Source organism: Moschus berezovskii, chromosome 17, assembly GCF_049115385.1.
Source record: "Moschus berezovskii isolate FMDL1 chromosome 17, NW_MosBer_1.0, whole genome shotgun sequence".
NCBI classification, from domain to species: Eukaryota; Metazoa; Chordata; class Mammalia; order Artiodactyla; family Moschidae; genus Moschus; species Moschus berezovskii.
The window spans coordinates 12,225,113-12,241,970 of NC_142476.1; the positions used below are offsets into that span (position 1 = coordinate 12,225,113).

A 16,858-nucleotide genomic window follows, 5' to 3' on the forward strand; every position below is an offset into this window, starting at 1 on the left:
TGAGTGCAGGATTGTTACAGGTTTTATTGGGGGCATTTTGGAAAAGTTCACCAGAATGATGAATGCAGATATCCTTTAACAGCGATTTTTTCCCTATATATCTGTCCTTTGTATATTCTCACACACGTGAAAAAGGATGTATGTACAAGGTTGTAGATTCGATTGGGGACTGTTTCAGTAACGTGTGGTGCATCCATATAATTCAATACCACGAAGTTGTGAACAGTGTATACTTTGCCAGTAGTTGTGTAGAAGGGTTGGGAAAGATAGTCATATTTGCCAGTATATGTATAAAAATTGCAGTTGGAAAGATACAAAGTAGAGTAATAACAAATTTCTTTGGAGAGAGGAACTGGTTGTTTGGAAGACAGGGTGGGAGAGATTTTCTCCTCTACGTATTTTTGTGCCTTTTGAACTTTACATCATGTGGACTTATATGTGGACTTATACATGTATGTATAATTTAAATAAAAATAATCCCTTGTCTTCTGGCTGCAGAATAGCACCTAGATGCTTTAATGATATTGCCTAATTCCTGGCTGCAAAACTTAAGTTTTTCCAAATATGAGAAGGAACTGAATAAAAGAGGCTTTGGTTTAGAAAAACCCTCTCCTTTTCCAGAGAATTAAAAGATGGAGAAACTGCCAGCAAGAAAGCCAACACACCAAGGGGACTAGTCAGGCTTCTGTTTTCTTCAAGGGTACAGCCCTAGCATGTTTTGAGTCGAGTCGTGGGGACTTGTGTGAGAATATTTCTAAACTTTGGATATCTGACTCGGTACCCTGCAGCCCAAACTGATTCTGAGTTCTTGGGTCCATTGCTGGAGGGCTGTGTCTGGATGAGGTGAGTGCATCAGTCAGGTTGCACACATTGCCCTGCCTTTGTGCTTGGACTCCTGGGATGACTTTGGGTGTTGACAGCTACTGCAGGGTTTCCGTAAGGGAAACATGGATGTGTGGTGGAGCTCTACATCAGGTACATAGAATGTGGGTCAAATCTTGCAACCAGTGAGGCAGAGTGCACTGCATTTTTGTGCCATCAGAGCATGGCAGACAGGAGAATATGCCTTATAATTACGGAATGTAATCACAGCAGGGCCCCAGCTGTTGCTTCGAAATTCATCATCAGTTTGCTCCCAGCCCTAGCTCATGCCCCCAAGGGCTGCTTCCTGGTCCTGACGGAAGATAAGGCAGATACTGAGGAAGACACTTTCTGGGGAGATGGGACTCCCTTGTCAGCAGATTTTGGGTCAAGGATTTCTCCAAACACAGGGCGTTGCTGAAACTTTCTTCGATTGCAAGGTTGTAGATGTTCTACAGCTAGAAATTAGTCTCTCCTCTAATTGCTTACCTGATTGGAAGAGGGTGGAGCCAGAGTCAGCTTTTACTCTTGGCCTTTCTTTAAACAGAACTCATCCCTGTTTCTCTCATCACTTTTCTCCTATAGTGCCCTCAACAAATATTTAGGAAATGAATGAACCACAGCATGCAGTTAGAGAAAGAAGCTACTACCTGCTGCTAGTTAGCAGAGTTGGTGAAGACAAGGCTGGATAGTCAAATCAGGATTTTTAAATGATCCGAGGCTTTGAAACCTGGGGTTAAGTCAGATCTGAACCTGGAATCAGATACTCTGATCGTGCCATCTTGTGAAAAAGACTTGGTCTTTTAGGGCCTTAACCTTTTCATCTGTGGAATGGGATACTACCTACTTGATAGGGTTAAAAATAAAAACATAAAATGACATGGAAAGTGCAGAGGATTTCCCTGGTGACCCAGTGGAGAGGAATCCGCTTGTCAATGCAGAAGACACGGGTTCAATGCCCATGTCCGGGAATGACACGGACAATGGGAAAATCCCATACGCCACAGAGCAGCTAAGCCCCTGCACCACAACTACCAAGCCTGTGCTCTAGAGCCCAGGAGTCGCAGCTACTGAAGCCTGCATGCCCAGAGCTTGTACTCTGCAACAGGAGCCCCCGAAACCAGAGGCCCGTGCAGTAAAGAGTAGCCCCTGCTTGCTGCAACAAGAGAAAGCCTGCACATGGCAATGAAGACCCAGCACTGCCAAAAATCAAGTACGAAGAAGATGCTCAGTAGATGTCCTCGCTTAGACCATTTCCCTGGAGTGGTCTGCCAGCAGTGCGGAAACACACACACACACGGCCTCACCGATAGCTGCGGGGCTGTGTTCTCAAGTACAGCACGGATGGAGCTGGACCAGACGTGGTCCTTTCTGTACTAGTGGACCACTCTGGGGGCCAGACAGGCGGCGGCACCGCTGGGGGGTGGTGCTGAGGGTGAGCCTTTGAGGCAGCCCTCTGTAAAGACGCAGTTGCTGGTGGGTTGAGGCGGGCTGCGCCCACTGTGCAGCCCACAGCACAGCCCGCAGCGCAGCCGTGAGTGTTTGCAGCCTGCAGGTCGGCAGTCTGAGACGTCTGCACTCAGTTAATTCTGTGCGTTTTTGAACAGCTCATCAGTGCAGTCACACCAGATGTGGTCTCTCTAAGTAGCCCCACTCTCTTCTCCTAACCTTGAGATTCAGCCGCATTGTCCTTACCGTAACTAGCTCTTGTTGCTGAATTGTTTCATAAGAATAAACCAAGATTTATTTTTCCACTCAGCAGTTCTGGACATTTGGCTTGTCTGCAATATGTTGCTACTATGCACAGCTACAATGAAACTTTTTGGTACAAGCTAAGTTTCTCAGAGGGAATGTTTTCTAAAATGTGAGTTGTGACCCACTGATGAGTTATGAAACAACTTGGTGAGTCAGAACCGGCATTAAAAAGTTTTTTTAAGCATCCTCTGTGCTGAAAGCACTGGAGTCACTTCACTGGCTGCCAGGAAGTCTCCCAGCATTTTTTAAACGAAGTAACTTAGGACAGATACCAGATGCAGCTCACATTGTTCTTCCCAGATCAGGGATTGAAACTGTGTCCCCTGCATTGGCAGGGGAACTCTTAACCACTGGACCACCAGGAAAGCCCACCATTTTTAAGATTTTTAATTAATACTAATCTGGTAGGAATCAGTTTGGTTTTATGTTTCTCTGATTAGCACTGGAGGCAGAGATCTGTTGGCCTCGTTCAAATTTTTTAAAAGGATCATTTATTCACCTGGTTGTTCAAACTTGACTGCTGAAGTGAATCCAACTCTGTAACTTGCAAAGACTCCCACGCGATACCTATACTAGCTCACGAGTGACCACCTTTTGTATCCAGTGGACAGAACTCGTGTCAAGCTGACGACAATATGCAAAGGCACAGAAGGGTGTGGAGTAACCTCTCGATGAGACAACCTTAATCACGGCAGTTTTAAAAGTCTACAGTATCTTATGGAAGACCACTTATGTTCACGCAGGCATCTTCTGGTTACGGAAGGCTGCCACAGCACACTGGCTGCTCCAGGGTGCGTCTGTGTCCCCAGTAGAGATGGGTGAAGCGGCCCGGAGCAGCAGACCCTGTGGTTGGTCAGGCTGGCTCACTGGCCCGCCCACGCCAGCCTGCAACACCTGGGACTCAGACTTGAGCCTCAGCAGAACCTGGACCAGCCCTGCCGGCCTCAGCCCTCTGCAGTTACACGCGAGGGGCGCAGCGTGCCAAGTGTCTTCTGGACCTTTATTGTCACCATAGCCTCTGCATCAAGATACATAGCAATGACAGCAGGTCTCTTTTTAAAGCTTAGTATTAAATATTAAATATCTTTCCCCACTTTTAATTTTACATTACTCTGCCAAGAAAAAATTAAAACTCAAGTTATCTGAAGGCTGGACACACTTCCATGATTAGCCGGGCTGTGTAAAAGTTGGTGGCTTTGTTCTTCCTGCCATGTGAGCAGGCCCAGGCCCTAGAAAGACGGGACCAGGTTATAGCTGTTTGTGAAAAGTGTGCTACAAAAACGGACGGCCTGTCATAAGCCAGGTTACAGAGTCAGGACGGGGCTGAGGGAGGAACAGTTTCTTCCAGAAACGGAATTTCTGAAGAGTCCCAGTCCATCGCTTTTCCCCAGAATGGAGCGAGGACAGGTCAGATCTCACCGTGAGCTTCCCAGCCCCGTCTCTGTGAGGGGCGGCCGGGGGCAGGGTGGCTGCGCCTGCCCTACCTCACCTTTCTCAGCGAGGGAACGGAGAGTTTATTGCCCAGCGAGTGTGAAGTGGGCTGAAGCTTGGTCGGTACTGAATTCTCTAAGAGGTTTCTTCCAGAAACAGACGCCTCAGACTCTTCCTCTCACTTCAGCAAAGAAGTTATTTTAAAAGCACTTGGGAAGTTCCTCCTGCGCCCTGGGGGCGGCTCAGAGGAGGGAGTCGTCAGTACAGCCCCCTTCTAGGCCGTATCGGAACTCCTGCAGGTTGGAGACCCCGTAGAAGTGGACGAAGGCGGCCGCCACCACCAGGACATGGAAGATCTGATGAGACTGGAACTGCAGGGACGAGAGAGAAGCTTCAGGGCGATGCCAGGGAGACCTGGAGGAAGCAGAGGAGGCGCTCGCCTCTTCTAGTTCCTCTGCAAAATTTTCTGCACCATAAAACTGATAAATTTGTTGTAGAAAAAACAGTGTGTTAAGTCCTGTCCGGGAGTCACCCACCCACAAGCACCGGCGTGAGCAGGGACACGCGTCACCCCAGCACCACCTGCCCGTCTCTCTCCGCCTCTGACTCCGACCTCCACCTGCGGGCAGTCTCACCCCACAGCCCTGCGAACAGTCGTTTCTTACCCATATGTCGAATTTTCCAGGGAAGAAGCGCTCAGGAATGCGTGCGGCATAGAGGCCGGCTCCAGTGATGTACATCACAGCCATGAGGAAGAACCAGCCCATCTGGCCCACTGTCGTGGCCTTGGCGAAGCCCTCTGCGATCGTGAAGTGCATGGTGGGCACGACACCGCTCAGGCCGAGCCCAAGGAACACCCCTGAGTGGATGGGCAGGGTGCGTCAGGCAGGGGCGGCCCTGCGGCCCTGCCTGACGCAAGGTACTTTCCGGTGAACAGCACGTGTTCAGGAAAGTTTGCACAAGATGGAGAGCCATCATCAGATGTGTCTTCAACGTCCAGAGTGGGAAGGAGGCTGGGTAAATGCCGACACAGCCATTCCCGCCTATGGAGCGTCAAGAACAAACATCTTGTGTTCTTTATTACCTATTAAGCAGCCTAGGCGATCATGTACATCAAAACTCTGATGGCTGCCTTGGCTACAAAACCGAGACGGTAAGCCCTCAGGTAGTTTGCCAGCGGGATGGGCTTCCCATTAAGAGCACAGAAGACTTAAGGAATAGGAGGACTCTGACATCCAGAGGAGACGGACCCAGGTGAGAAGTCATAAGAGAAAGAGCAGATGGTGCCCGCTCCACACCAGGACCCTACCCACAGCTGCTGGGTAGAGCTCCACTTCACCTCTGCAGATGCCCGGGGTGAGGCGCCAGCATGCAGGCTGGTGCTCGATGAATAGTTAACTCTCTAAAATGAGGGTTAAACCACAGCGACATTAAGTCTCAAGGGACTGGAGACAGTGGTAATTGACGTGTGGCTGCAGTAAAGCTGGAGTCTGGACGAGACACCAGGAAGGGGCTACCGCGTTCTTCAGCACGGCTAGAGCTCAAGGTGCTTTCTCTACCAAGCCACGCCTTTCACTCCCTTAGGAAAAGAACTCTAGGTGAGCTAGGGACTGTGCTTTGTACCTTTCTTAACTTCCCCAAACCAGATGTAAGAGTAGTCTTTTCTGCACTTTAATTACTGTCCTATGAACATTTCACTGAAATAGTATGAAACTTGCAGGGAAATTGAGCTTTGAAAATTCATGCTGTTTTTAAGTTCTGAACATAGATCAGGGTCTGGGTGGGGGCCCAGGGCTGACCCCTTAGGCTCAAGGTCCAGACACCTGCGAGGGGCGCGCCCTGTCTCTCGACTCACCTGCCCTTGTCTGCCGGTGCTTGGGCGTGGCGAAGCGGTCCCACTGCGCCACGATGATGGCGGAGATGCCCAGGACGCAGACGATGGAGAGGTAGATGAGCCGCGGCTGCGGGGAGCAGTAGAAGGAGTAGTAGAGCCAGGGCACAAAGCTCCCCATGATCAGGAGGGCGATCCCCGAATAGTCCAGCCTGAAAGAGCCACAGGCGGAATGGCCAGTGGGAGGGCGGGCTCCGCTGCTGTCAGGCTCCACATGAAGCCCCGCACTCCCCACGCAGCCGGCCTGTGTCCTGACTCAAACCCCCACACAGTCAGGCACTCCTGTGTTGGGCACGTTTGAAGGGCATCCCTTTCCCCTGGCAGTCAACAGCCACATCCCCTCACAGACAGTCAGGAGCTCCATCCATCACAATCCAGCCAGGCCCCAACTTCCATGCAGGAAGGAAGAGTACTCCCCAGTTCTGACAGTTCTAAAGCCAAAACCCTTAGAGTGGGAGTATGACTAAGGAGGTAGTGTTCTCTTTTAGTTGACTGTTTAATGATAAAAATATATTACTTGTTACTGGTGTTATTGAGAAAAACAAAGTAACTCAGCAACACTTCCAAAACCAAAAATAACAACAGAAACAAGCGAACAGAAGCCCAGGCTCAGCGCTGGGGAGGACGGGCGTCTGGGGCTTCTGATAAGCTTTCCTGGCCGGTGGGTGGGCGCGCCCGTGGCGGGGCGGCGCCCTAACAGGAAGGGGGCGCGGCCAGGCCCGCGGTGCGGGAGAGCCACCCAGAGCCCCACTGCCGGCTCTGTCTGTGGAGGAGGCTGCAGTGAGAATTTTCAGGACGGACTTAAGAGAAAAGCTTCCTGACCCTCTTAAACCCACGAAGCATCAGGGAATCTTGAGGAGTCACTGCAGTCGCCAGGACCCCGCCAGCTCCCAGATCACAGGGCATGAGAACCACGCATGGTTCTTCCCCACCACCATCCCTGTGACTCACTTGGAGAAAGTCCGGGAGACTTTCTCTGAATGACAATAGACGGTGTGAAAGAGCCAGGAGAAGCTGAGGCAGAGCACCGCTCCCAGGAAGAACATCCCAAAGACCACTTTCTCCTGAAGGGGGGCCATGAAGTACATGTTGGGTCTCAGCATGGTCAGGATCCCCAGAAAGAGAAACAGCACGAAACCTACAGGAGAGAAGAAAAGTCTGAGGTAAAGAGGAACATGCAATGGTTTAAACCAGCCCTGATGCCACAGGCTGAGCTGCGGGCACCCAGAGACCCAGACAAAAAAGAGCGTCGACTGAGATGCGGACGCTCCCTTTAGACGGTGGATATCTGACGTGCGCGGAGCTGCCAGCCCCGGGCGGTTCTGACCACAGAGGAGGTCCGTTCCGATATCTCCCCAGCTTGCCGCCCTGAGCTCCCTGGCCGTGTAAAGACAGCGCCAGCTCCCTCATAACCGCGACAGTGGTGCTTCTCCTTGCCGTGGACCAAGGCCACACAACCCCTGGGCGAGAGGCAGGTGCGCCCTCACCGAGCAAGTGGGTCCAGATGTTGCCGGTCTCCGTGTGGATGCGGAAGATGCTCCTGAAGCAGGCGCGGAAGGACGGCATGGGCGGCCGGTGGCCGTGCAGCAGGTAGTCATTGTCCTTCAGCCAGTCCGGGAGCACGTCGTACGGGATGACCCTCCAGCGGCCCTCCCAGACCTGCAACCACACACGCGCTGAGCGGGGCTGGGAGCCACGAGCCTCCCCCAGGACGCGGGCGCAGGAGAGCGTCCTCCAGGTTCTGGAGGGTCCTGGGGAGCGGTGGGGGCCAGCCCGGGGCTGCAGACGCCAGGACAGCAGGAGCAAGGCTGCCCCGGACCCCCGCTTAGCAGTGTCTTTGCCCTCGTGTCAGGAAGCTTATCTGGATGTGCTTCTGTGCGGGTCACAATACAGCAGGACCCCCTCTCAGCTGCTCGAGAAAGACACATTCACCGCCCCCCTACTCTGCTGGCTGGCCGTCATCGTCCCCCCTTGAGCGGCTAAGTTCTCACTGTGTTGAGACTGTGACTTTTCAGAGCGGGAGTTCTTAACCTAGGATGTAAAGACAACGGACAGTGTCCAGAGAGTGGGTGAGCAAGTTCAGCACCAGAACTGGTGACTCTGTACCCCGTGGAAGCCATAGATATTTTCACGTTAGTTTTGCAGGTATCAGTTTCTACTTGTCATCACTCAGAAATGACAAGTTCTGATAACACAGCGCGTCATGAACGCGTGTTCAGAGTGCTGATAAAGGTGCGGTGCTCCCGTCTCAGCCCCAGGTGGATGAGCCCGCTCCCTCCCCGCCAGGACAGGACCTTGTACACGAACTCCTCCATCTTCTCCATGGCGTGGTGGGCCTGCAGGGGCAGTGTGAGCACTCGCACCTCTTCCTCCTCCTCCTGCGGCCCCGGGCAGGCCTGCTCCTCCTCGGCCTGCGGGGAAGGGGAGAGCGGCTGCAGCCCTGGAGGGCCTGGGGACGTGCACGTCCGGCACCCGCGAGCCAGGCCACGCCGTCCACTGCCCGGCCTCTCCTGCAGACAGGCCTCCGGCCTCTCCTGCACACAGGCCGCCGGCCTCTCCTGCACACAGGCCTCCGGCCTCTCCTGCACACAGGCCGCCGGCCTCTCCTGCACACAGGCCTTGGGTCTGCTCTCCGGAAGCAGGACAGTGCCTAAGTGTGCAACATCACAAGCGCTGGGGGAGAGCATACCGCAGTGCCCTGGGGAGAGGCTGAGGGAGCTGGCGCCTGAGGCGCAGGGTCAGCAGTTCAGGCCTGCACTCAGGCCCCAGCAGCCCACCTTTGTCTCTAAGATGGTAGCCCTCAGCTTCCCCCAATTTCCCAAACACTTCTCGTTCAGACCGCTGAACGAGAAGGAATAAGACAGAAGCTCAGAGATCTGCTAAGACTCTCAATCTGATCAGTCCTCCATGCACCGGCTCTGAGGCCCAGACAGTGTCCAACGGCTCCAGGAGAAGCCGGGCCTCAAAGCCAGCTCCACAGAAGCAGCAGCAGGAGGGCCTGCCTCCGGGGAGACCTCCAGAGCCGAGGCGGGGAGGGCAGTTCCTCCGCGGGGCCAGTCTTCCTCCTGCAATGCTTCCTCTTAGATCTCGTGATAGAAGAACCACCCCCCCCAACCCCCAAATTCACCCTCTGTCCGTCTGGGCATAGAGTCCTTGGTCTCCCTCAGAGTGGGGATGCTACTGGAGTTTTGCTCGGGCAACACAAAAAGCCCACTCCTGTACAGGAGGCCCTGCCAGGAGCCTCCAGGAATGGGGCCTTCTCCCCCGGGCTCCGTCCCTTGGGGACTCTGAAGAATGAGATAAAGCGGCCAGGTACGGCCTCCACAGCAGCCTGGGGCGGCACCTGCTCCTCCCACGAGCCTTCTAGCTTGCCGAAGCAGCAGGGATTTTCTAAGGTATATGGAGCCTGGCTTGATCTGAGCTGACTGCTTCCTGCCTTCCGTCAGGACAGACAGTCCGGAGCCTTATGGCTCCGGGGAGACCGACAGATCTCAGGAGAGGCTGACTGGGGAGATGACTTACTTTGGTTGGGCTGGTGATGGCCCGCTTGCCCTTCTCCTCGAGCAGGGGTCCCAGCTCGGCCAGTTCCACTGTGTCGGCTGCCCTGTTGCTGGCGGGAGCCCCGTTGCCCTGGGCCACCGCGGGTCCCTTGTGAGAGGACATCAGGATGGTACCTCGGGGCCCTCTGGCTTCAGCCTGGGCAGAGGGTGGGGTCTCTCGGCCCCAGGGGCCAGAGCTCCCTGTGATGGGGACCCTGGAAGCAAACACAGACACAGAACACTGACACTTTATCCCTCTGATGTCTCACTTCTGAAGTCAATGCCGAGAAAGAGGCAGCCCCCCACTCATACCCTCTCCAGTCCCAGAGGCCAGTTAGCTGCATCTCTCCTCCTCTGTACCATCAGCCTTTACTGAGGCTTCACTAACCTTAAAGGCTGAAAACCTAGGTGCTTCAAAAGATTTGTGTTTTGCACCAAACTGTCACCCCAGAAAAACAGCTACCCACCCTACATCCATCCCACAGACAGGGAGCCCGTTCAGTGAGCCGAGTTTATCCCGGTTCCCAGAGCTGGCCCTGGAGAAGCCTGGCTCCGAGACTGAGCAGCAAAAAGGAAGCTGACACCTGGCTGTAATCCCCACAGGCCACCCAGGCTTAGATATGAACTACCTGCCAACTGAATTCAGCGGGCTTCACCTACAAACCTCCTGACACGTGTGCGCCGCCTACAGAAGTGGGCTGAGGGTGGGCTAGCTGTCCGGGGGTTAACCTCTCTGCGGGGCCTGCTGTTTCTCTTAGAGGATCGCACCTGGCTCTGTGCGGAGAGCATACTGTGCTCACAGCCCTGGCTTGCAGCAGCAGTAACTTACCTGCTGTGGGAGGCTGAAGACACGTGGCCACGCACCCTTGCCCTGCCACCAAACTGGCTCAATACCGGCCTGTCCCAGCGATCACAGATCATAACTGAGGTTCCACTCCAAAGAGCTTTGGAGCTGAGACAGCACACAGACCCCGTAGGAGGCGGTCTTTAATCAGGCCTCAGGAAGATAAGATGAGCATTGAGAGGAGGGGAAAAGTGCCCCAAGACTTCCGACTTCCCGCTCCCAACAAAGGAATTTACGGCTCACAGCAACAGCAGCCAGAATAGTAACATTTCCCTGCACTGGTCACCTGAGCCCTGAGAGCCACCAGGCAATGCTTATGGCCAGGTAACACCTGCGCGGAGCGAGCTGCCCTCCGGGGAGGAAGCAGAGCTCGGGGGCCAGCTCTTTCATCAGGGCGGTCCGCGCAGCCTCGCTCCCGAGAGGGCAGTGTCTGTCTCCATACTGTTCACTGCACAGCCATCTTTGACATGTGTACCTGTTCTTTTACCCAAGAGTCATCTCGATTCCTTCTCAGAGATTATGACCAGATCAGTGTAGTCAGGTGAGGGCAGCCCACAAGCTTCAAAACAGTCACGCCAGGCTCAGCCATCAGCGCGGCTGAGAGCTGCCGGGGCGGAGAGAGAGTTTAGGAGAGCAAACGGCCGGGACTCCGTCCACAGACCCTGCCGTGGTGTCGACACACGGGCGGCGGAGAGCGAGTTTAGGAGAGCAAACGGCCGGAGTCAGGCAGTGCCGCCGCCTCCACACGCAGGACTCTGAGAAGGAAGATGCCAGCCCGCAGCTGCAGCCAACACGGAGCCCAGGAGAACAGGAAGCCAGAGGCCCACAAAACCCTCAGGAGCTGGGCGACCCACGTGAGCAGAAGCACTGGGCAACCTTTTTCAATAGGCTGACCACAAAACACAGTTCCTCAAACTGAAGTACTACCTGATGGAAGCTTTAGTAAGAAACAACTTACTCTGCAGTGAAAAATATAGATGGCTTTGGGCATCCCAGAAAAGTATGAAAAGGGAAATATACTCAGCTAGAATACAGTACTTGAGAGGTGGCCACTAGGGTTAAAAAATAGATATTTTCTCAGGTTCTTGGATGCGGTGCTACACAGATCACTAATTTATACATATCCCTGATTGTGGTCCGAAGCTGTATTTCAGAATAGACGGAAGAATGACGGAGGCAGCATTCCCACCGGCAAGCGTGTGACCCACTAGCCAAGGCGTAAGTTACGCACTTAGGCCTCTAGGCCGCTCTCTGTCCCCCTCCCCAGAGTAGCCAGCACACCCCCGGAATACTTAACAGATGCACTTAGTGCCAGCACTCTAAGGTACTTTAAGGTACTGTGCAAAACCCCAAGCCACACAAGTCACTGTCCTGAAGGAGCCTGTAATCTGGTGGCACAAGGTCACCCGTGGCATGCACAGAACCAGTGACAGCGCCACTGCTCCAGCAGGACAGCACGGGGGGAGCCCTGGCCTAGGGTGGCACACACGCAGTGCAGGCGAGCTCACCAGTGGGAATGAGAACGACACTCACTAAGTTGGGCAGCTAGGGTCAGAGAGCAGGTACAGACTCCAGCCTGGTGCGCGTCCTCACTTCTCACTGGGTCTGAGGTTTTCACGCCCTCAAGTCTAGCATCCTCTTAGGAGGACCTCAGTCTTCAAAGGCTTTCCTCGTTCAGTCGAAACCACCTTCTGTCACTTCTGAGCCCCTCTGGCTCCCACGCCCCACCCCCAGCATTATCTCTAGACGCAGAGTCACTGACTCTGACAGGCACCCGTTAACTCACAAGCCAGGCACCAGTTACAACTCATCACACAAAACACATCATCACGCACCAAAGGACAGACAATGATGCTCAGCAGAGGTCAGGTCACCACAGTGAGCAAAGTCCACTGTCCAGCGGAGTCTTCTAAACTAGCAACGCAGGGACAGGAAGGGAGAGAAGGGGAGGTCTGGTAAGAAAGAAGCAAGTAACGCTAGAGCCTGAAAGCACACTTGGCAGGGTACAGGGTGGGCCTCTCACAGACGGTGGCAGTCGGACAGGCAGGCCTTTCGGTGTCTGCTGTGTCATGTCAGCACCAGCCCCTGGGGTGTGAGGACGGACTCCATGAGCACGCAGAGCCAGATGGGCTTCACTTTCCCACGAGCTTTGCTTCTGATTTTTTTAATATTTCAAGGGTTTCTTCTTAACATTTGGTAAAGATTAACTTTGTTTATTTATTTATGGCTGTACTGGGTCTCTGTCACTGCATGGGCCTTCTCCAGTCACGATGAGCAGGGGCTCCCCTCTGGTTGTGGGGCTCAGGCTCTAGGCCATGCGGGTCCAGCAGCTGCTGCACTGCGGCTGTGGTGGTCGCGGCTCCCGGCTCAGGAGCACAGGCTCAGTAGTTGTGGGGTGCCGGGGCTTAGCTGCTCCTTGGCGTGAGGGATCTTCTTGAACCCGTGTCTCCTGCATTGGCAGGTGGATTCTTTACCGCTGAGTCACCAGGGAGGCCCTCACAAACTTTCCTATCCTTATATGTTTTAGAGGAAACACATTTCTCCTCAAAATCGCCACACCCAATAAAGCAATTATAACTGGGCCAAACTCCACTGAGTGCATTTTTGATGGGATTTCTTTAATTCAAGCTAATAAATCTTTACCACTAAGCTCTCCAGCTGGATAACCCTATGACATTAGAGGGTAGGGCTGTGGAGGCAGGGGCTGCCTGTGCTCCTATAAATAAGATTATCTGGTGCCAAACTTGGGAAAGGACTGATTCTTAGTTGCCAGCCTTTGTTGGTGAGTTAATTTCTCTCACACTTTTGGAGACATTTATTTTGTGAACTGGTTCCCAAGTTTTTCGTATTGTAGTACACTTCTCCTCAGGAGTCAAAGGCACAGAACTTCTAGAAATTTTTAATCTAGGGTCCCTGGGCCCTTGGAGGTTCCACAAGTTAAGCTCCTTCTTATGCCTACCTAACTCTCACAGTAAACCAAGACTTGTCCCATCGCATCTGACTCTTTGCAACCTCATGGACTGGAGCCCTCCAGGCTCCTCTGTCCATGGAATTCTCCAGGCAAGAATACTGGAGTGGGTGGCCATTCCCTTCTCCAGGGGATCTTCCTGAGCCAGGGATCACATCTGCTTCTCCTGCACTGCAGGAGGATTCTTTACCACTGAGCCACCAGGCAAGCCCAAAGCAAGAGTACTCAAAGCACTGAAGACAAAGAGCAGAGTCACCTTCTCCTCTACGACTGTCAGGGACGGTGGCTGCACAGCTCTGCGGGGGAACATGAGTCCAGGCAAAGGCTCATGCTTGAAAGCTACTGAGCGGTGGCAGCGGCGCCTCGGCGCCCCTGCTCAAGCACAGGTGCCACTGACGGAAGCGTCTGCGAGGCAAGCAGCCGCCGGCGCCCTCTGCAGCGCGCCTCCCGCTCAAGCCGGAGTCCGGACGGCGCGACTCAAGGTAAAGCAAACAGGCTCGCGGAGGTGTTCCATACCGGCCCGGGGTCTAACACCTGGCTCTTAAGTACAGTCACACATTCCATGCTAACTGTATCCTGCGAGAGCCCCGGGGAAACAAAGTAAACGAGGTACATGCCGAAAAGCGAATCACTCGGAATCAGTTTGCCTCGAGGGCACTTTCAAGGATCTTTTCAATCTAAGACAGCGAAAACTTTATACACAGTAATCATGGCCCCAACATTTCTGAGCAGGAAAAGGCAATTAGCCTTGAAATAGTGAAAGGAACAAAGTCCAGTGGGCGACATGAGGGACAAACGGACGTTAAGGACAGAATGCAGCAGCTCGATGGACACCAGCGCCGCGAACAGCCACCAGCACTGCTGACGCTTCCGCTCGCAAAGACGACTCTGGCTTCCCTGGCGGCTCAGGCGGTAAAGAATCTGCCTGCAGTGCGGGAGACCTGGGTTCAATCCCTGGGTTGGGAAGATCACCTGGAGAAGGGAGCGGCTACCCACTCCAGTGTTCTGGTCTGGAGGATTCCACGGACTGTACAGTCCATAGGGTCGCAAAGAGTCACACACGGCTGAGCCACTCTCACTGAGGTCACTTAGTTCGCCAGTATGATCACCAGTAGGTGGGGCAGTGCTGCAAGTGTGTCAAACAGCTCCTTTTTGGCTTTATATTAAAGAACTCAAGGAAATTTCTTAGGGAAATAAAGAACACACTTACTGGCCTAGAAAGAAGTGAAAATTTCTTTACCTATCCACAAATAAGCATGGCACTGTGGCTACAGGGACAAGGCAAAGAGAAGAGTCTGGCTTCACATGGTGGCTGGCCTCGATTTTAAGAGGAGGCAATAACTTATCTGTTCTACTAGCCACCATTGCAAGGCTAAATGCCATAAAGTGATGGAGGAATTCAGAAGAAAAGCTCAGTTTGAGGTGGAATATCGGGAAAGGTTTTGTGGAAGATTTTAAGAAAGGATCTTGATAGGATCGAAGCATTCCTGAGGGTAGTGCTGTGAACCTGGGCAGGCTCAAAAGAACAGAGCCCCTAGGGCAGTGAATAATCCACTCTCCACAAGGAAATCTTGGAAAGGCAATGTGAGGCCAGACTTAAGAAGCAACTGAAGACTGTCTAAAAGCTAAAGTCTGCAGTGCACTTCATCCATTAGCAACTGGGAGCCCGCTGGGAAGGGTGTGCCCTTGTCTGAGCTTTCAACATGCAGGCAAAGTAGTTGCTTAAAATTTCTGTTCATCCCCTGGGCATCAGATAGTTTCTCGGCCCCTGAGAACAGAATGCTTTCAGAGTCTACTCAACAATTAGGTACAGTTTTGGGGAGACCTGCCCTGAGATGGCTGCTTACAGGCAACACACCAGTCCTTAAGACGGATGCCCCAAGTACACGGAAGTTACTCCTGGGGTGAAGAAATTCCAGGGCTGCAATCTGTGTGTCAGTGCCCCGCCTGAATCCCAGCACTGCGTGGACACTACCAAACATTAGCAGCAGCAGCAGCTGTGCCACAAGAGGTGATGCAAGCCTACCTCTTAGCTGTAAACAGACCCCACAGCCCCTTCACTTCAGAGAGAACCAGTCAGTCCAGTGCTCGCCTGATTCAAGCGGGGAGCCTATGCATCCTTCCCCTGCTGTGTCTTGTCCCTCCGTGGGGGGAAAAGCCAGGTTAACCTAGCAAAGCACTCTGCAGGCCTCCTGTTGCTCCTCTGACACCTGAAGCTCCCTAAATGAAATTCGCCTTGTCTGTTTCCCACTCGCCTGCGCAGCGCCGGAAACCGAGGGGAAACCTATTTATTCCATTAAAAACTGAAGGCTTGACCCAAAACCTCAAACATAGGATGGCACCAATGAGAGATTTCTGAGGGAATGAAATTTCATTTTTCCCCAAAGTACTTTAGATTTCGCTCACATTGCAGCATTCAGGGCCACCTTACACACAGGCCAACTGTCCACCAGCCTCCCCTTCCCCGCCGCCAAGGTGGGGGCACTGTCACGGTCTGGTAACCGCGGGGCTCCTCGGGCTGCCGAAGGCGGGGTCTCCCCGCCGGACGGCGGCTCCGAGCCTCAGGCCCGCGGCCCCTCGGCTCTCGCCTCGCGCGGCCTTGGGACCAGGCTCAGCTCCGGCCTGGCGGGCCCGAGCCGGAGCCTGAAGCCCGACGTCTCACCGTGGCGACCGGGGGCGGCTGCTGACAGCGGGGGACGCGACTCGCACGGGAGGGGCCGGGAACGTGGACAGCCGACGCGCTGAGGCCGGAGGAGCGGCCGGCCCCGGGCGCGGGTCCGGGGGCCCAGGGGACGCCCGGGCGGTCCAGCCCCACGGCAGCCGCCTCAGGCCCGCGCCGAGACTGCCGCGGGGAGCCCGCCCTCCGGCCCGCTCGCCACCGAGCCCAGGGAAACTTACGGCGGGCAGAGGGCTGTGCTGGGGGCCGCGGCGCCGGCGCTACATCCCGCGTCCTAGAGGCGGCCTGCGGCCGAGCGGCCCGGATCTTCTGCGCCCGCCCCGGGCCGGAAGGGGCGCGCAACCGCAGGGCGTCACCTCCGCGAGAGCGTCACGTCCTCCCAGACGCGCGGCTCCCCGGCTCTCGCGGAGCCCAATCACAGGCCGGCCCCTTGGTCCCGCCCCCAGGCCGGCCCCGCCCCTCCACCTGACCCCGCCCTCTCCAGCCCGGTGATCTTTGTTGCTCTTCAGCGGCTAAACCGTGTCTCACCCTGCGACCCCATGGACTGCAGCGCCCCCAGACTCCTCTGTCCCGCAATCTTCCCGCAGTCCCGACCACAGGCCCGCCCCTCGGCCCCGCCCCTCCTGGCGGGCCCCGCCCCTCCTTGTGGGCCCCGCCCCTCCTGGCGGCCCCGCCCCTCCTGGCGGCCCCGCCCCTCCTGGCGGCCCCGCCCCTCCGCGGCACGGCGGCGCCTCAAGTCCCAATCGCAGGTCCGCTCCCCTCGGCCCCGCCTCCCGCGCAGGGCCCCGCCCCCTCGCTCTGTTCCAATCGTAAACCTTTCCTCGCAAAGCCCTCGCGGGAACCACACCCCTCAAGTTGCTAACCCGTCGAGGAAGGAATGTCTGGGATACAG

At 54.8% G+C, this 16,858-nt stretch overlaps 1 protein-coding gene across 3 annotated transcripts; it reads right to left on the bottom strand.

Annotated features, from left to right (window-relative positions):
• Nucleotides 1-3,597: 3,597 nt before the first annotated feature.
• Nucleotides 3,598-16,343, bottom strand: ADIPOR1 (adiponectin receptor 1). Of its 3 annotated transcripts, none has more exons than XM_055418925.2 (8): nucleotides 16,188-16,343; nucleotides 9,461-9,692; nucleotides 8,233-8,349; nucleotides 7,426-7,597; nucleotides 6,890-7,076; nucleotides 5,903-6,090; nucleotides 4,713-4,906; nucleotides 3,598-4,418 (listed from the first exon to the last, which is right to left on the bottom strand). In XM_055418925.2, exons 2-8 carry the CDS (start codon nucleotides 9,599-9,601, stop codon nucleotides 4,290-4,292), a joined length of 1,128 nt encoding a protein of 375 aa, XP_055274900.1. In that variant the 5' UTR covers nucleotides 9,602-9,692; nucleotides 16,188-16,343; the 3' UTR covers nucleotides 3,598-4,289. The 3 variants fall into 3 exon arrangements, with proteins under 3 accessions (XP_055274900.1, XP_088701327.1, XP_088701325.1); XM_088845201.1 differs by lacking the exon at nucleotides 16,188-16,343 and adding an exon at nucleotides 11,855-12,008; XM_088845199.1 differs by lacking the exon at nucleotides 16,188-16,343 and adding an exon at nucleotides 10,307-10,459.
• Between the last annotated feature and the right edge of the window lie 515 nt (nucleotides 16,344-16,858).

Bases quoted from the DNA above. Each gene is read 5' to 3' on its own strand.
- ADIPOR1 (XM_088845199.1), bottom strand. From the start codon at position 10,398: ATGATCTGTGATCGCTGGGACAGGCCGGTATTGAGCCAGTTTGGTGGC. The intron at 9,693-10,306 runs GTAAGTTACTGC...GTTTGCTTCCAG, and splicing joins TCTTCAGCCTCCCACAGCAG to GGTCCCCATCACAGGGAGCT. The intron at 4,907-5,902 runs GTGAGTCGAGAG...CCATCCACTCAG, and splicing joins GCACCGGCAGACAAGGGCAG to GGGTGTTCCTTGGGCTCGGC.